This window comes from Crinia signifera, chromosome 5 (genome assembly GCF_055691185.1).
Source record: "Crinia signifera chromosome 5, ASM5569118v1, whole genome shotgun sequence".
Lineage (NCBI taxonomy): Eukaryota > Metazoa > Chordata > Amphibia > Anura > Myobatrachidae > Crinia > Crinia signifera.
In genome coordinates, this window is record NC_139221.1 from 281,890,602 (window position 1) to 281,911,306 (window position 20,705).

General features: G+C 44.8%; 1 protein-coding gene across 1 annotated transcript in view; it reads right to left on the bottom strand.

Annotated features, from left to right (window-relative positions):
• The window catches only part of DNAH11 (dynein axonemal heavy chain 11), a 262,190-nt gene that overhangs the window by 5,035 nt on the left and 236,450 nt on the right, over window positions 1–20,705 (bottom strand). Inside the window, exons 72-78 of the mRNA XM_083189115.1 lie at window positions 19,580–19,773; window positions 18,968–19,116; window positions 17,421–17,548; window positions 16,219–16,446; window positions 14,659–14,850; window positions 3,439–3,558; window positions 1,254–1,496 (exon numbers count right to left, since the gene is read on the bottom strand). Of these exons, the coding sequence (XP_083045241.1) occupies window positions 1,254–1,496; window positions 3,439–3,558; window positions 14,659–14,850; window positions 16,219–16,446; window positions 17,421–17,548; window positions 18,968–19,116; window positions 19,580–19,773 (1,254 nt within the window). The remainder of the gene's footprint in view (window positions 1–1,253; window positions 1,497–3,438; window positions 3,559–14,658; window positions 14,851–16,218; window positions 16,447–17,420; window positions 17,549–18,967; window positions 19,117–19,579; window positions 19,774–20,705) is intronic.

Here is a 20,705-nt window from a genome sequence, read left to right on the forward strand (position 1 = left end):
CAGCCTGTGACAGTGATAACCACTTAGAACTGAAGGAGCCGTTGCATTACACCAACATTAGAACGCACTCTGATTCTTATCCTACCTACTGAAGAGATCAGTTTGTCTGGGTCTACCTGGTCTCTGCTGCTAATATCATTCAGAGTACTGTGAGGCAGCTTCACATGGATCATACCCAAATGTATCTTCCCTCTGTTAATGACCAGTCTTGGTTTATCTCTGTGTTTGTTTTAAATTGTAAAATGCTGATCATAGTAATGATGGATGATACTATATGATCTTAACAGAGAGAATTTGACAGTAGATATATTTACTTGGCCCATCTACCGTAATGAGGATCTTTCCATATTAATGTTAGCCCTTACTACTTTCATCTGGTTACGGTTGATCTACAGTGTCTACATCAGGAGTGGGGAACCTTTTTTGCTACAAGGGCCATTTTAAATGGATGAAATTCTTCCGAGGGACTGATTACCCCGTTCCATGCTCTGGCCACCGCAGAATTCCCCTGTCCCATACTCCAGCCACCGCAGAACTCCCCCATCCTATGCGCCATCCGCCACAGATTAACTGCTACCGGCTGGTGATGGACCCCTGTTGCGCTCCCACCCGTGTCACCACCTCACGCAAGACTCCCTTACATGTCTCCCGTGCAGACCACCGGGTGGGAGGGCAGGCCTCAAAGTGCCTACGGGGGCGTTTACGGCCCGCAAGCCGGAGGTTCCCCACCCCTGGTCTACATAGACAGTCAATAGGTTAACCCCAAAAGTTCGACATGCAAGAAGTCAACAGGGTCAAAATGTTGACATAGGTTCACGTTTTTTGTGTCCCGAGAAAGAAAGAGAACACCACATATTTCAGAACTCTGCTACAGAAGTAATGATTTAAATTCTCAGTGGAGAAGAGGTGCCCCCTTAGGAGCAGGAGACCGGCAACAGATGACTCCATTGCCTCCCAGAGTTATGCCTCTGATGAGATTGCATCTCAAACTAATAACATGAAAGAACTTCCCTGGTGTAGAATTTGCCAGGTCCTTGTATGTTAAGATTACATAAGAGAATCTGAGCATAGGCCTATTTAATAGGACCAATCTATGTCATTGAACACCATTAAGTTGTAGCGCTTTTTCTTGCCCAATAAGAATATCATATCACCTATATAATCTATTTTGTAGCCCCCACAATTGGTGCCTCCACTCCCTGCAGGCACCAGGTATACTTTCACTGGTCTAGAATATGCTGCGCATCGCCTACCTTTTCCTCTGCAGACAGTCCAGTCCCTTCACCAATCAGCATATCCTTCGGTTGCATTTCCAGTATAGTCTTGAACAGGTTATCAGAGGTCACTGTTAGGAATTCTATCTCTGCGTTTGGGTGCAGCCCATACAACACAGGGTTCTCGGCAGGTAGCATTTTATCAATATAATCGTGGTATCCAATGTAATCCAAATTTGGTGGTGCTACAAAGCCAGGAGCCAGCGACAGCTCACCATCCAGCTTAAAGAAGGAAGCAGATTAATGACTGCGTTAATTATACATTTGTAAAAACACTTTACAATGGGCAAAATTGATACATTACTAATTTCTGTAATTAGAAAAGCCACAATTATTATGTTATACAGTATATACAAATAAATAGGGCAGACCATGTTACTCTGTCAATTATTGATGCATTTTAACATCTTTATATATGAAATAGCTGATGTACGCTAGTATAGTCCAGTCTGTATAATGCAGCACATGGGAGATACATAACAAAAATCAGGCTGGGAACCACGACAATGAGAAGAGCTAGTTTGAAATTCAAAGCAATTGGACCACATATAAAAGTGCACAAAGACAAAAGTGTGTATTTGCCTTTCTATCACACAGGTTCAGTCATTACATTTACTTATTTACAGTTTCTCATATAGCGCAGCAGATTCCGTTGCGCTTTACAATAGGAGACAGTGATACAACAAACTGGGTAACAACATTCAGACTTGGAGGTTAGAGGGCCCTGCTGCAAGCTTACAATCTGTATTAACACTTTATTTTTTGTTTTTAATAACAACAAACACATCTTTGATTATCAAAACCTGTATGTGATAAAGCACATACTATAACATGTCCCAGATATTACATGTCACCTTGGGTTTCTGTGAGCTGTATAAAACAGTCCAGGCTGTAGGTAACCAGGAGTGGCTAGTACGGTATCAGCTGGGCTGGCCCTTCCTGTCTCTTACCCGTGTAGTGGCAGAGACGCTCAACAATATAATTATTTACAGTTGCCTTCTAGATTACTGTTAGACCCCCCCCTTTTTTTGCTAAATGCACTACTGGGGTCAGGATCTGCAACTGGCACTCCAGGGGACATGATATGTAACCGGCACTACTGGGAACATGAAATGTAACTGGGACTACTGAGAACATGAAATGTAACTGGGACTACTGAGGACATGATGTGTAACTGGGACTACTGGGGACATCTGTACCAGCACCACTGGGGACATGATACAGTTGTAACTAGCACTATTGCGGATATGATCTGTAACTGGCACTATTGCGTAAATGATATGTAACTGGCACTAAATATGTGCAAGAAAATCATTGCTTAGTATTCAAATTCAGTGCCTGAGATAGTACACAAATTTTGTTTCATGCACAGGTAAAATATCTTTGTGCGTATTTCATGTGTTTGATGTGTTTATACAGCATAAATGCATTATGTGTTCACAAATGGGTCCTGTCCTCAAGATACCTCATTGAAATATAAAAATATTCTGAAACACAGAATAAACAGTTTTTCCAAAATGCTTCTGGTTCCGAGCATTTTGGATAACTCAACCTGTAATGATAACACATCAGCAGCAAAGTTTGCAAATTGTTTCATTAATTTATTAACAGTTTCTTATATAGCGCACACATATTCTGCAGCGCTTTACAGAGTATAGTTGAGCATTCACATCAGTCCCTGCCCCAGTGGAGCTTACAATCTATATTCCCTACCACATGTACACGCACACACAGACGTTCTAGGGTTAATTTGTTGGGAGCCAATTAACCTACCAGTATATTTTTGTATTGTGGGAGGAAACCGGAGTACCCGGAGTAAACCCATGCAAACATGGGGAGAATATACAAACTCCACACAGTTAGGGCAATGGTGGGTATTGAACCTATGACTTCAGTGCTGTGAGGCAGTAATGCTAACCATTACACTGTCCATGATGCCCAATGACTTCTGGTTTAATAGAAGATTTCATATGATAAATGGAATATACCAGTGAAAGGTTAAGGGCTTTTAAGAAACAAGAATGTAAGATGAGGGAGTAGTCCGGCTGACCACACTGGTCCTTGTATAGTAAATACTGCAGGAACCGCAGTAGAGAGGAATAAGAGGACAACAACTGTCTTACAAAGCGCAATGATAAATACAAACATAATGAAACTCACTCACCATTTCTGTGCTCATAAACTCCTCTAAGTATGTCCGACATAATCTCCTGTCCCAGTCATCAGTTATGTGGCCGCCATACATAATTTCTCCGAACAGGTAGCGCAGATCTTCCCAAGGCACCTGCAGTGTACAGTGAAGTGTAAATTATATTGTATCCCCTGGATGTGCTCACAGTACAGAGGATTACTACACTTCACTATGGAGGTTATTCTGGTTGGTGCAGTCTTTTCCGAATTCTTTCGGAGCTGACCGAACGCCACGCTGTGCGGACATTGTAAGAACAAACGCCCACAGGTCCTCCGCATTCGGACGGACTCACTCTCTAAGAAGAGGGTGTGTTTTCGCACAACATCCAAACCGTGCGTGTGCGGTGGCCACACAAAGATTCTGGACGGTCTTACAGCATCAGAACGGAGGGGAAGCTGCCCGTACGCACCGATACGGGGTATGTCCGCAAACCTCACGACTGTTATCTGAACTCATACATCTGACACATGACACACTTATGCAATTTTATGCATAAAAAATGGATTGTTTGTAATTGTCATCAATTAAATCCTAATTGATACTTAAACAACATTACTACCACTTTACATTAGCTGAATGTAAAAGTGACATGTAAAATTATATTATTGGTACCAATTTCGGACCATTGCTTGCAGTATAAATGTGGGTAAAATAGCAAACATGCAGTGGTGTTTTCAGCTTATATTTGTGTATTTACTAATGGTCCATTTAGGCAGCAATGCTTCCAATTGAAGCAATGAAAAGAGTGTAATTAATGACTAATGAGTTGAGGAGTGGATTGTATTGTGTTCAGCTGACAGTGCTTCAGGTGCGGGCGTACTAATTGGGCGAACCGAATGCCTAGCACATGAACAAGTGGTCTCCGCAAAGTGAAACTTGCTTATGAAGTCCGCATATTTCATGCGTGTTGCTTTGTTTGCAGTCGGTGTGCTGTCTGAATGCATGCCTACCACAGTTAGTGCACTCCCTCGTGTACGCCCAGTTTTTCCCACTTTGAAACCACGCCCTTGTGTAGGTCCGAATGACGCCCATATTAGGCCCATATTTCCCGAGTCATTGCGGTGCACATTTGTGGACGGTATTACTGAGAACGAGTACGGAGACCATGCGTGGCACATGCGCATAGCGTTGCTTACGCATGCGCAGACGGCTAAAAAGCGCCCTCCAAAAGAATTCGGAACGGACCACACCGAACAGAATAAGGCCCTATGTTTCAGGAAAAGTGAAGAATTAAAATGCATCGCACTAACGTCAGGAGACAGCCACTCTCTGCTATGTTAACGGCTCTGTTACAGCAACCCATTTTTTATCATGTTTGCCAGGGTTGCATAAAAATGTGATTTAAAAAAAAAATTGATATCTTTGGTTTAAATCTGATTTTCAGGATTTAAATAGTATTTTCTTTAAAAAAAAATTCTTAAGTAAACGGTTTAATTTTTAGATGTTTACATCTTGTTTTAGTAATACAAGAACAATTTTTGAAGTGAGAACAGTAGCAAAATGAACAGAGTAATAGAATACACACTAAAAAGCTGCAGCAAGAAGTACAATTAGGCTGTGACCCCCACTCAATCAGTTGTTTGAGTCTGAGTTATACATGTACATGTCTTTGTAGATGTCCTCACAGTTCTCCTTAACAGAAAATGGCTCTATGGCATCTAACCAATTTAGCTGCTTTTTCATTCACAAATCTGTTGTTATGCCTTGGATTGTACAAAACCGTACATTGACTTATATTGACAACTTTCCATAGCTGAGGATTTAGTGATATCTACAAATAAATCTATATGGTCTCACATGTACTTAGTATACCACACACAGTATATAACAAGCTCATACGGTCTCCATGCTATCTTGACATGATGTCCCATGGTGGTGTACAGTGTAACATTTCCTAAACAGACCTGATTATCTATTTTAATTCCCAGTCACCACATCGGCAACCACTATTTCTTCAGTCTCCTACACCCTCAGCCATGGTGTCACACATGACTTCGTCCCCTGATTTATTGCTCCCATTCAGTATCTCTCAGTATTGTCAGCCCCATCTTTAAAACTTTGCAATGAGTAAGATGTTGCATCTCCGCTAAGAAAGGGCTGTATTCTGGCACTCATCATTTCTTACTCTGACTACTACAAGCTTCCCTTGTCAGACAGTCCCTTTACCCATCAACTTCTACCTCAAACCATTTTAGATACTGCACAAAGACTATTCTCTTGCAGCACCAATCTGCGAATGGAATTCGTACATTGGTCCGGAATTTATGTAAAATGACTAACCCTTCTCTACACCTCACCTTTACACATCTCAAATCTTATCTCAAGGTACGCTTCCTTGCTACCCCCAGATCTACCTAAGCTGTGGTAACCACCTCTCACTCTTGTGTACATGACCTTTTCTGTGCTGCTACAGCCAACCAAACTGCTATGCACACACCTCAACTGGAGTATTATCCTGCCCTTTGTTTTATGTATGTCCTGTGTTCCCCATGGGCTGATGCTTTGGTAGAGAGAGGAGAGGGAAGGTGTGTATTAGAATGGAAGAGTTTTGAGCAGGAACAGTGGTGGTGGTGGTGGTGGCAGGGGGGAATTCCCTTCCTACAGCAATTCCATTAAACTACACGGCCTGATTCAGTAAGGATCATATATGCTAAGCTTATGGCAGCAGCTTAGCATATGTGACCCTTAGCATACAAATGCAGGAGGAGCATACCCTCCAACATCTGTGCGGCAGAAATCGGTACACATTCGGGAAGGGGTGTGGCCAAGGGTTAAAGTGGGCGTGGTCACACCCCCTTTCCGAATGTGCAGCCTTCATATATACCACATCGTGTAGTTTACACAGCCTGCTGCTGCCGCCTACCTTATCTTTTCCCAGTCCAGCACAGCCTCAGTCCCGGCCCGGGCTCTCCGGCGATGTGCGGTAGCGGGAGGGCTGAGTGCTCGTCTCTCGGCTTACAGCAAGAGGGAGCAGGGATGCATGCCTCTTGCTGCAGCGCCTGTCATTCCCGGCACCTCCGCACGTGTGTGTGGACTCTCAGAACCCCCGGGAGGCAGCAGGGCCGCCACAGCCATGTTAGCAGGGGGGAGGCGGGCACGCTGAGACTGCTGAGTCCCCCCGCAGGGCACCTTGGGAGACGTAGTCTCCCACCTCATGCTGCCGTAACTAGAGCAGCCAGCGTTGAAGCAAGCACTTGGAACTACAACTCCCAGAAAAGGAAGAGCCGGCTTTAAAAAATCGGTACATTCGGTACAGTTCGATTTAGCCGGTACAGACCATTAAAAAACGGTACTGTACCGGCTAAATCGGTACAGTTGGAGGTGCATAACACCACTTTCATGAATGCCTGTACAACATCTCCTTCCTAAATGTCACCCTCTGCCAGTACAACACCTCCCTCCTGCTTGCCACTCCCTGCCTGTACACTTCGCTCCCATTCACTACCCCCTGCCTGCACAATATCTCCTTCCTCAATGTCACCCTCTGCCTGTACAACACCTCCTTCCCACCAGCCACCCTCTGCCTGCACAACACCCCCTTCCCACATACCGCCCCCTGCCTGCACTACACCCCCTTCCCACCTGCCACCCCCTGCCTGCACACTTTGCTCCCACTCACTACCCCCTGCCTGTACAACACCCCCTTTCCACGTTACCCCCTGCCTGCACAACATCTCCTTTCTGCACGTTACCCCCTGCCTGCACAACACCTCCCTCCCGCATGTTACCCCCTGCATGCAAAACACCTCCTTCCCCCATGTTACCCCCTGCCTGCACAACACCTCCTTCCCCCATGTTACACCCTGCCTGCACAACACCTTCTTCCCCCACGTTACCCCCTGCCTGCACAACACCTCCTTTCCGCATGTTAACCCCTGCCTGCACAACACCTACTTACCGCAAACCGCCCCCTACCTGCACAACACCTCCTTCCCACATGTTACCCCCTGCCTGGACAACACCTCCTTCCCGCACGTTAACCCCTGCCTGCACAACACCTCCTTCCTGCACATTAACCCCTGCCTGCACAACACCTCCTTCCCACACGTTACCCCCTGCCTGGACAACACCTCCTTCCCTCATACCGCCCCCTGCCTGCACAACACCTCCTTCCCACCTGTTACCCCCTGCCTACACAACACCTCCTTACCACACGTTACCCCATGCCTGGACAACACCTCCTTCCCGCACGTTAAAACCTGCCTGTACAACACCTCCTTCCCTCATACCGCCCCCTGTCTGCACAACACCTCCTTCCCACACGTTACCCCCTGCCTGCACAACACCTCTTTCCCACACGTTACACCCTGCCTGCACACCTCCTTCCCCCACATTACCCTCTGCCGGCACAACACCGCCTTCCCCCACGTTACCCCCTGCCTGAACAACACCTCCTCCCCACACGTTACCCCCTGCCTGCACAACACCTCCTTCCCCCACGTTACCCCCTGCCTGCACAACACCTCCTCCCCACACGTTACCCCCTGCCTGCACGACACCTCCTTCCCGCATACCGCCCCCTGCCTGCACAACACCTCCTTCCCGCATACCGCCCCCTGCCTGCACAACACCTCCTTCCCGCATACCGCCCCCTGCCTGCACAACACCTCCTTCCCGCATACCACCCCCTGCCTGCACACCACCTCCTTCCCACCAGCCACCCTCCATCTGCACAACACCTCCTTACCGCAGGACCATGTAAGGCCAAATAAAACTGTGTTGCAGATGCAGTGCCTCACTACGCTGGCTGCTTCCACCGTGAATGTCCCTGTCTGTCAATCAGCCAGAGGTGTTCACATTTGTAGCCATGCGAATGCTTGACCCATCCTCCACATGCGCAGAACGGGTCCTGGCAGTTTCCCAACAATACTGAATTGGCCCCACAATCAGCCACCGAGTAAGAAATAGCTGGCAACAGACAACAATAGGGACTGAATAGAATGTCAGACATTCCCATACTGCTATTTGCAGCTAGTTTATATTTTGGGGTCTGTGGTCCTATATAGCGCTCACATTATAAAAAGAAACTGTGATTAATAGTCAGTTTAGCTCTAGTAAATAACATGGGCACACACGTGCCAACAATTTCTGGCACTGCACAGTCACCTGCATCCAGCCCACATAAGTACTATTTTTCAAAGTCACCTTGCTAATTTAATCAGTATGGCATAAACTTGTTTTACCTTTCAGATAAAATCACTCATCTCGCCGTAATTTCATCTCAAGTAGAGTATCAGTGAGAATGTCACAACAAGGTGGCATCCTTAATACATAAAAATGACACGTGCAGGAATCGCAGCATTATTTATGTGTGTGACGCGCTGCAAATTGCTTCCATCATCACAACTAATTGTAGTGATTATTAATGCAATGTTAAGAACTGTCAGATTTGCTGTATGTAATTACTTTCCTGCAAATGCTTCATTACCTGCCTAATGAATAAGGAACACATGTACACGTAAACCACTGCTTTTGTTAACAGAATAAAGGAAAGAGCACTTTGACTTATTCTAATGACGTGTATTCAGTGGTGGAAATCTGCAGCTATGTGTTACATTCGCGCAGTACCTCATGAACCTTTGCACTATGTATTAGAAGTGTGTGGAATAAAGCTGCTATATAGGTGACATGAGTTACTCACAAGAAGAACGTATTACTGCTGGGTACACCTCGTGCATCACACATACCTCGGTGCATCACACATACCGCACCTCACAATAGCTACAAACTGGAGCATAGGTTTTAACATCCCTGAAACTTCCATTAGTAGTAAGTGTAGTGTTAAATTAATTGGCAATTTAGATGTAATTTCAGCTATTGCGTTAGGGCTATCTCTTTAAAAGATAACCCATGACCTACAGGTTATTCAAAAGCCTTTACAAATATATTTCCCCTCTTATAGTAAGTATATTCAGGGCCAGGTGTATCAAGCTTCAAAAAGTGATAAAGTGGAGAGTGATAAACAGCCAGCCAATCAGCTGCTAATTATCATTTTTAAACTCCGCCTATATGATGGGAGTTGATTTGCTGGCTGTTTATCACTATCCATTTTATCACTTTTTGAAGCTTGATACATCTGGCCCTCAGTATGCTAACTGTATACAGACCAGTGCTCAGTCCTCTGCCCTCCAGCCTCAAGGGCAGCTTTTCATTTATGCATATAGTAGTGCTGATGTGGTACAAAGTAGAGGCTGTAGCAGTAATTAGCATACTAACCAGGCTGATTATAGTGCTGATCTACTAAACCAGAGGTTCTCAAACTGTGGGTCCTGACCCCAAAGTGGGTCCCGACCTTTCTTAGCATGGGGTCGCGACTCCATGTTGCTGACCATCAGGCTGATGACTTTTCTACTCTGTCAGAGATTCAAGGAGTTTGAAAAATCTGTTGAATTTTCTGTTACTTTAGACTCCTCCCATCACTCTGTGCCTCCACAATGCTGCCATGTATGTGCTGTCTGCTGACCACACACGTGATGTGATGGCCTTCTGTGGTAACTAGCTGGGGTCCTGTCATTATTTTTATTGTATGATGGGGTCCCAGAGCAAAATAATTTGAGGACCCCTGTACTAAACCATAGACACACTCCTGAGCAGTAGTAGGGGATGCACTTTTTTAGTATCTGGATAGAGTATGGGGGTTCTAAAACTATTTTGTTCTGGGACCCGTAAGACAATAAAAATTATTACAAGACCCCAGCAAGTTATCGCAGAATGGCCGCCACATGTGTGTGTGTGTATAGTGATCGCTACTATAACATGCGAGGCAGTGGGTAATAAGGGGATGGAATAGGGTGACAGGGGGATGGAAGAGAGATGCGGGGGATGTTTACTTAGTGTTAGGCTACGGGAGGAGAGGTTAGGGTTAAGAACTTGGGGAAGGTTAGGCTACGAGAGGAGAGGTTAGGGTTAAGCACTAGGAGAATGTTAGGCTATGGGAGGAGAGGTTAGGGTTAAGCACTTAGGGAAGGTTAGGCTATGGGAAGAGAGGTAGAGGCTAAGCACTTGGGGAAAGGTTAGGCTATGGGAGGAGAGGTTAGGGTTAAGCACTAGCGGGAGGGTTAGGCTATGGAAGGAGAGGTTAGGGTTAAGCACTAGGGGGAGGGTTAGACTATGGGAGGAGAGGTAGAGGTTAAGCACTTGGGGAAAGGTTAGGCTATGGGAGGAGAGGTTAGGGTTAAGCACTAGGGGGAGGTTAGACTACGGGAGGAGAGGTTGGGGTTAAGCACTAGGGGGAGGGTTAGACTACGGGAGGAGAGGTAGAGGTTAAGCACTTGAGGAGGGTTAGGCTATGGGAGGGGAGGATAAGGTTAAGCACTAGGGGGAGGGTAGGGTACAGTTAGGGTTAAACACTTGGGGGAAGGTTAGGCTATGGGAGGAGAGGTTAGGGTTAAGCACTAGGGGGAGGGTTAGGCTATGGGAGGAGAGGTCAAGGTTAAGCACTAGGGGGAGGGTTAGGCTATGGGAGAAGAAGTTTAGGGTTAAGTACTAGGGGGAAGGTTAGGCTACGGGAGGAGAGGTTAGGGTTAAGCACTAGGAGATTGTTAAGCTATGGGAGGAGAGGTTAGGGTTAAGCACTGGGGAAGGTTAGGCTATGGGAGGAGAGGTTCGGGTTAAGCACTAGGGGGAAGGTTAGGCTACAGGAGGAGAGGTTAGGGTTAAGCACTAGGAGAATGTTAAGCTACGGGAGGAGAGGTTCGGGTTAAGCACTAGGAGAATGTTAAGCTATGGGAGGAGAGGTTCGGGTTAAGCACTAGGGGGAAGGTTAGGCTACGAGAGGAGAGGTTCAGATTAAGCACTAGGGGGAAGGTTAGGCTATGGGAGGAGAGGTTCAGGTTAAGCACTAGGGGGAAGGTTAGGCTACAGGAGGAGAGGTTAGGGTTAAGCACTAGGAGAATGTTAAGCTATGGGAGGAGAGGTTCGGGTTAAGCACTAGGGGGAAGGTTAGGCTACAGGAGGAGAGGTTAGGGTTAAGCACTAGGAGAATGTTAAGCTACGGGAGGAGAGGTTAGGGTTAAGCACTAGGAGAATGTTAAGCTATGGGAGGAGAGGTTCGGGTTAAGCACTAGGGGGAAGGTTAGGCTATGGGAGGAGAGGTTCAGATTAAGCACTAGGGGGAAGGTTAGGCTATGGGAGGAGAGGTTCAGGTTAAGCACTAGGGGGAAGGTTAGGCTATGGGAGGAGAGGTAGAGCTTAGGCACAACAAATTATGGTTTTCCTAAATGTGAAGACTGAAGTTCTGAATTTTGAAATTCCAAAATTGTGTGCCATGATTTATGGTCAATGTAATAAACACCACCAGTGCTTATGGCTGCCAGTCATAAAAGATGTGGAGCCCCAGAAGTAAACAGAAGACCGGAGCTTGGTTACATCCCTTTATTGCCCCGCATGCTGGGACTTGTGGTTCTCCAAGTCCCTGCATGTGGCGCAGGCTTCCTGGGACTCATAATTCCACAGCAATATACAAAAGGATTCTTTCAATTTTTTTCACCAATTATCAGCACGATGCCCAGGGGCATCGAGGACAGCCCCGGGCTTCAACATGGGCAGGTAAGTTCTGGAGGGGGGGGGGGGAACCCCTTCTTTGAGGGGGTCCCCACTTCCCCAGGACCCCTGCCCATGTTGGCCGGTCAGGGTGAGAATGCTTTGTATAAAAAGTCCGGTGCTGGTTCTTGAAATACGTGGGACCCCTAGTCATTTTGTCCCCCGTATTTTGGGAACCAGGACCGGCCCTTGAGCCAGGTGCTGGTTTTGAAAAATCAGGGTAACGCCAACTTGTTTGTCCCTGTGATTTTATGAAACCAGGACCGGCTCTTTGAGCCCGGGGCTGGTTATGCTCAGGAGGGGGACCCCATGCCATTTTTTGTTTTTGTTTACACAAAATCGCATGTCTGAAAATGCGGACATTTTCAAGTCTAAAAATCGCATCATAACGCACTTTTTTGCCGCAAATTCGCATCTCATTACATATGCGAATTCGCGGCAAAAAAATTTGATTTTCAAATGTGCGATTTTGTGTGATTTTTGAACATTAACAAAAATCGACCTCTATTACATTTCGCCCCCAAGTTGTGTAATTTACTATTTTTTTCTACATTTTTCAATTAGAAATTTTTGGCCTAGGAGTACTATCAAAAAAATTCCGCTACTCTAGGGAGTCGCAAATCAAAAATGTTGTTTGCATTGCCCTCTGAGCGCATGTGTGAGCCCATTCAGTGAAAAAACCCTGGGTGAGATTTAATAGGATGAGAGTTTCAGAAAGTGAGAGATTTGGTAAGAAATCTCCAGTTTTTTTAAAGCAGCAATCATTTACACTGCAAAACCAGTTTGATTTTGAAGTGTAAATGATTGCCGCTTTAATAAAACTGGAGATTTCTTACCAAATCTCTCACTTTCTGAATCTCTCATCCTATTAAATTTCACCCCCTGTGTTCCTTCTGATCACTAACTGTCCACAAGTTGATTGACGGGAACTCGGCCATTGGGGGAGGTAACTGACAATTTTCTGGGTGTGTCAAAGAAAACGTAGGCATGCAGAGGTGTTTATATGGAGGGTGTGTGACATCAGCATCGGCCTGGATCAGCCTGTTTCTATTGCATCATCATTCAATGGTGAGTGAGTTGTGAATGGATTTGCAGATATTAGCTGATCTGTAATATTGTTGCAAGTCATCTGAAGGCTTGATATCTGATCGCAGGGCTCTGAAATGTGGCAGAGCAGCAATCAGATCTGGATAACCCTCCCCCTATGTGACAGGCACAACAACAAAAAACATGCAGTGCATGATGCCTGGACATGTGAGCAATCTCCACTGTATGAATCACTTCCATTGCTTGGCTGGAAGAAACTGGGCTGAATTCTGGGGTAGATGTATGAAGCAGTGATAAGGGAGAAGTGAGCCAGAGGAGAAGTGGCCCATGGCAACCAATCAGCACTGAAGGAACATCTAGAATTTGTATAATATAAAATTATACAGAGCAGCTGATTGGATGCCATGGGCCACTTCTCCTCTGGCTCACTTCTCCTCCCTTATCCCTGCTTCATACATCTGCCCCTCTTGTCTGCTATTGGTTCACCCCAGTACAGCATGTCTGATATGCCATGTTTTATTCAAACACCAACCTATATATTATGGTTTATATTCATACAATATTAAGGCAGGATTTATGATCCCCACTAATGTGGAGGTGTTGCCTATAGAAAACAATCAGTCTAACTCGCCTTTATCTAGTATATTCTAGAAAATGATAGCTAGAATATCATTGGTTTCTATGGGTAACACTTTTCTTTTTAAAAGGATTGATAAATCTCACCCATAATGCACATGGGTCCCAATGTATAGGTTGGCCGTGTCCAGATAGGCAGTCATTAGGTTGACCCCATATGGCTGACATGCATTATTTGACAGGTACAAAAGGTCAACTTGGTCAAAAGGTAAAACGTGCTTAAGGTCGAAAGGTATAAATGGCCATGCTCAAAAGGTCGATGTGACAATAGCTGACATCCAAATTGTAGGCGCATGTTTGTTTGCTTGTTTTTGTTTTTTTAGGGGGTGGGGAGGTTTGTTCATGTTTCCTCAAGTGTTGCTAGATTTACTATCCATGAGGATGACAATGATAACTTGTGGCTAACGCAGCAGCAGTGCCAGGCTCCTTGCCCAAAGAGTGGCAAGTGAAGCGAGCCCACAAGGGTACAGGTTTCCAACCGATTGTGCTTAGATATGATTAAACATGAAAAATGACACACAAACCCCCCAAAACACCAGTGTCGACTTTTTGTTGACCATTTTAATAATGGCCTTTTGTCCCTGTCGACTTTTTGTATCTGTTGAACTTACCCACTGTCTACCTCTTACCTGTGAACCGTTTGACACTGTCAATCCAATGACTGTCCATCTAGACAGTGTAGATCAGGCATTCCCAACCAGGGTCCTCAAGGCACACCAACAGTGCAGGTTTTGTAGATATTCAGGCTTGAGCACAGGTGACTTAATTAGTATGTGAGGGATTCTGATTAAACCATCTGTGCTGAAGCCTGGATATCACTAAAACCTGCACTGTTGGTGTGCCTTGAGGACCGTGCTTGGGAATGCCTGGTGTAGATCCTCTATACTACACCTGGGTACACAATATCATGTTTATATATTGTACAGATTTTAATTTGAATGGGTCTTAAAGTGATTGCTTTCCACTAACCTTTGTGTTGGCTTCCAAGTAGTTGTATAGAACATTGACGCATATAGTCAGATCTCCAGCATTGAAGGGATAGCTGCGGTTCCAGCCCTGAGGACCAAACTTTAGTCTCCCAGCAACACAGGCATGAAAGTAGCACAGAGAGAAGAGGATGCTCTTGAATTCATGCTCTCTTGCACACATCTCCAAAGTATCCTAGAAACCACATATAAAAGTGTTATCATGCCTACAGTAATGCCATTTCCATCTGAAATGCACTGTAACCTTGATACCGTAATATCCTCCACCAAATCCATAGGCATGGCATGATTAAGGGTTCCAGCCACCCTAAGCTAATACAGAAGTGCCCCCCTCCCCTATGAGCGCCCCTTGTAAAATGGCAATCATATAAAAGGCATGGTATTGGCTAGTAAGTGGCTGCCATTTAAAATTGTCCAAGTCTGTCCTGTATCCAGCACGGCCAACGGACTCAGGCGTCATTACATTGGGCCAATTATCTGGAAAAAAAGACAGTAAAACACTAGTCTACTATAATACTGTATACCAGTGCTAAGCAACCACAATTACAGCATTTGAAGAGTTAGCAAAAGTAATAGATGTGTAATAAGAATATTAGCAGCTTCCCTGGCCTTCCTTTTTTTAACTTATTTTACTCGGATTTATTTGATAATTTGGTCTGGAGATGACAATATTGAAAATCTCAAGTCTATACTATTGTAAAGGGCTTAAATGTCAAGAATTGCAATGTTTTATCAATGCCCCTCCCCCATGAACCCTTGGGGCCTAGTTGGGTGTAGAGTCACCTCGCCCCCAAAGTTGTCAGCAGCGTCTATTCTTTGGGGTTCTCCCAGGGAGGAAATAAAGGGGCCCATTTATCAACAAGCTTTAGCTTTTAAAACTCTTTGCTTATGATAAATGGTGCACCGGCTCCTAACTGACCTGTAATTGAAAAATGACAGTTGGAATCAGATTGGATGGAGCACTATTCATCATATGCAATGAGTTTTAAATAGCTAAAATGTGTTGATAAATGGGCCTCAAAGTTAGTAAGTTTGTCTAGTATACTGAGGGAGAAAGATGGAGTAAAGGTGCCCATACACTGAGGCGACGGTTCGCAGCAGTGTTCGGACACCCGATACCCCTGCAAGCCCCCAGCACCCACGTCACCCAGCGATTTCTATGGGAATGCCCCGAGTACCCCGGCCCGCCATCTCAACCCACACCGCCAGCAATGTTGGGTGCGCGCACCCGGCAAACAATCTGATCACTGTGGACACATGCATCCGTTGCATGCACATGCACAAAAAAAATGCGCATGAATAAATGCGGACCTGAATAAAGTCCAAATAATAACCTTGATTACATATGGGAGAAAATTCAATACCTATTCTAATTTCTAATACCTGTTTACCTCATAAATGACATCTGTAAGTTAAACACTGTGGAGGCAGCCATATTGTGACTGGCAAAATTGACTAGAATGCAGCTATTAAATTGTATGCTATAACTGAGCCATTGATGGTCTGCATTCTCAATAACATCAGATTCAGTTCTATATCTTACCTGATCGAAATTGTAGAGGGCGGAATGTAAGTTCGCCAGCATTCCACTGGGGGGCTCATTGGTGATTTTGATGGAGTTCTGTAGTATTCCCTGAGGAATAATATGTTCTTCTGGGGAGGATGCTGGCTCCGCACTGATGAATATTCTGTAATCCTCATGGCTTCCTATGCTGTACTTTTCAAGGAGCTTTTCCAACGTCACCAACCATTTGGCTACTAAGTGGACATTCTATACACAAAAAAGTAACGTAGTACAACTATTAATCAAGGACAATCTACATGTACAGTAAACACCGAGAACTGAAAGCTCTTTACACACTTTTGTTTTTGCTGCTGTATTGGAAAGGGGTGTTACCATTTGTATATTTATCATCAGCCCACTGCAGCACTTGGCTAATGAGAAGTGACACAGCTAATAAACAAAATAGTATTAAAAGACAATCTATCCTTGTATCTCAAATCTTAAACCATTGCAGACTGTTGGCTTACTTAAATGGGATGTCACAGGGGGTGCCTGGTGGTGATTTATGAAGGGTGTGGATTATTAGATAGACAGTGTCAAGATTGGTGTCAATGTTGACAATGGTCGACATGGACCCCCAATTAGTGTAACGTGTATGCTCACCATGCTTTGGGCCCAGTGCCTCGCTGCGCATGGCACACTATTCTCTGAATGCCGACATGGTTGGTGAAGTAAGAACAAGCTGGTTTTATAAAAAATCAATCATAAAAAACTCTTGTCGACCTTGTCGTGTGTCTACCTTTTTCATGTCAATATTTTGACCCTGTCAACCGTTTGAACCTTTTGGCCATTCACATGAATCCTTGCCCACTGGAGCTGTCAAACAATCTCTTTCACACATATGGACTAGGTTTCAAGCCAATTAACCTACCTGTTAACCTAGAACTGAGGCAGCAATGCTATCCACTACACCAACCATGCGGCCATATTACAACTAAAACCTATTCTTATTTCATTATACTTAATTTGGGTAACAGAAGAAACCTCAAAACTTATATATGTCTCTTGCAACACCTCTCCAGGAAGGAGATTTCCATTGTAAAACAAGAAACCGGGTTGTTCTCTGATTTAACAATGTATTTAAAATACTAAACTTGGATGACCGCTATGACACAGCTTTTGTATCCAGTACTAATAACTATGTATTAAGTGTAAATCTGGGGACATGACATGGTACTCACCTGCAGGATCACCCAGTGTCCTTGTTCTGCAGCTTTCTCCATAGTTTCCTCTGCTACCTTCTCCTGTCCCTGGCCCAGTGATATGTTATGGAATTTTCCAGAATCAATGGTGAAGCCAAGTTTCCTGCCTAAGAACAAACATTGTTTTTATTTAATGTAGGCGATGTTACTAAAATATACTGCAGATGGTATCTTTCAGTTTGAACTAGCGGATTACCAATCTAAAGCAAATTATATTATTTCAAATATATGAATTCAACTTGGAACCTTTGAACTTGTTTGTGAAGGTTATAGCATATGTTTCAGGCAGAGGCAGATTTAGGAGTCAGGCCGCCCCTAGAAACCACATCTCCCACCGATACCTCCCAATGACCCCTTTCCAGAGCCTGCTCATTACCCCTTTTATAGCTCTATCCTGGACAGTTCACCATATCTCACTGCCCTCCCCCCTTCCTTAGCTCACAATGCTCTCCTTTCACCGCCCCCCCCCCCCCTGCTCACTACCTCAACACACATCACTGCACGCCTGCCCCTCAAACTATCTTTCTACTACTCACATTGCTCCCATAACAGCTCACTACTACCCCTCCACCACAGCTCACACTTCCCCCTGGGTGTAGTATGACTGCCCGACAATCGGGATCCCGACTGTATACAAACATTGGTGCTCCGACAGGGAGGGTGAGCGCAAAGAAGCCCCATGCAGGCTCACTGCGCTCCCCACGCTGTGGGCTTGGTGGCTCGCTTCACTCACCGCAGGTTCTATTCTCCCTCTATGGGGTCCTGGATACCAAGGGAGAATAGCCCCCATCAGTAAGGATCCCCCCTGTCGGGATTCCCATGTCGGTATACTGACTGTCGGCCAGTCATCCGGCCCCCCTTCTCCCTCACACCTTAACACACCCTCCACAGCTCACTATCCTATCACACCTCACTGCCCACCTACTGCTCATTGTTCCCATCACATCTCACTGCTTCATCAAACACACACCCACCTCACAAGCAGCAGAGTACTATAGGTCTATCATTTTGTGCCTGCACCTCCACCTCTCCCTTTGACAGCAGCATTGCTCACCCTTCTTCTCCTCTCTGGGTAAAAAAAATGGCCAGCTGTACGAATGTGGCAGGTGAGCAGACTACTGTGCCCCAAGGCCTGTGAGGCTAATGGGAAAAATACCATTGTTTTTAGGCCAGAATGGGCTTTTGTTAAAAAGCTGTGTTTTACCTATGGTTAGGAACTCTATATTGATATATCTGATACTGGAGAATGAGAGTCACTTCCATTGGGATGTGCAAGTGAGTGCGATGCTTTAAAATGCATGGATTACCACATGTATTGCAAAATAACTTGCTACAACAAAGCACATTTTCCAGAGAAGAGTGAGGAACTATGAATAAAATAAATGAGGGAGCTTTATTTTATTAATCAAGCGGTCTAGACACCTTACAACCCTGTCTTTTCACCTTTCAACCTTTATCAAACTGGAAGTGAAAGGAGAGAATGACCACTGTTTCCTTTGATTGATAGCACAGGGAGACATAATTACCCAGTGTTTCCAAGTCTTTAAGAGGGTTCACCCCAGGAGAGAGGATGAAGAAAACAGGTGTGGCTGGATTGGTCTCTTCATAGGATTTGGCCAAATCTGGTCGTGCACCCTCCACATATTTTGATCCTAGTTTTTCCTCCACAAAATTTCTATTGAAACAGAAAAAGATTAAAGGTAACCAATGTGAAAAGCGTATACAGGGCCTGATTGAGCTTTTTTAGCATAGAAAAAAAAAGCACACAAATGGACAAAACCATGCTGTTCTACAGGTGGGGCAGATGTAACATGTGCAGAGGGATTTAGATTTGGGTGGGGTGTATTCAACTGAATTACAAATTGCAGTGTAAAATTAAAGCTGTCTAATATCTGTGAGATACAAAAGCAGACAGTATTTACCCTGCAGAGAAACAATATAAATCTATCTGCACCCCTTGCATAGCAACATGGTTTGGTCCAGACACAAAATGACTTATTTGCTTCACTGAATCTGGCTCACAGCTTTGTAACAGTGGGCCGAGGGGTTATAATTATATATGTGTAGTTCTGGCTGTTAAACAAAAACTTAAATAAGAATGAAAAACAAGAAACTGTAAAGATACAATATATAGAAACCTTATTGCGTATGTCATTCTGTCTGGGCGCAGCGCTCTCAATATTATCAGTTTTTGTAACGAGCTTTTGTTTTTCCACTCCTGTGGGAACCTTTCCTTCTCCGGACATTCCGATTCCACCAACTTCTTCCACCGTTTAGCTGATCCCTCAATATCTCTGTCTAACCCTCTGAATTCCTCCAGTGTAGAAATCATCTAGAAAATACCACAGTTACTCCTAATCAAAAGATACATATGCAGGCAGAGCCGGATTAAGGGCGACCCAGGGGGTGAGTAACCCTTGGCGTAAGAGTCACCTGGCCGGAGCTGCTCTGGCCCTGCTCTGGTGCTGCAGCACGACTGATTCCTGCAATCTCCAGCCTCCGCTCTGCTGCCGCCATTGGTGGAGGCTGGAGATTGCAGGAATCAGTTGTATTGCCTGAGAGGAGGGACAGCACAGAGCAGCACACTGCCGGATAGGAGGGGGCAGGTCACAGGGAGGGGAGAGGGTTGTGCCGTATGCTGGACAGTGCACATCTGCTGGCCTGCCCTCCCCAATGGCCTGGAGTCCTCTCTTCCCCCATAGCGTTGGGGACATGGTCGCTAGGTTGACACTATGAAGGTCGACCATTAAATGTTGACAGGGCTTAGATCAACACATGAAATAGGTCAATATGTCTAAGGTTGACAGGGTCGTAAGTTCAATAGTCAAAAGAGAGACAACTTTATTTACTTTGTTTATTTTTTTCCACAGGGATGTGGCCACACCCCCTCTAGAGGCCACACGCATGTAACCAGTCCCCCTCCTTAATTTACCGGGGCCCGACCAACGTGTTGGCACCCCTGTGTGTGTTTATATATGTGTGCTATGTATATTTGCACCCTTTCGGGTATACCTGTAGTATATATATATATATATATATATATATATATATATATATATATATATATATATATATATATATATATATATATATATATATATATATATATATATATATATATATATATATGTGCTGCATATGTTGCGTTTATCTAATTACATAGCTACTGTATAACAGAAATAAATGGCTATGAAGCGGATCCTGAGTCAGAGGTGGAGTGTCTTTTGCAGATGATGCATGTACAACTTTATGCTAATACCCCTC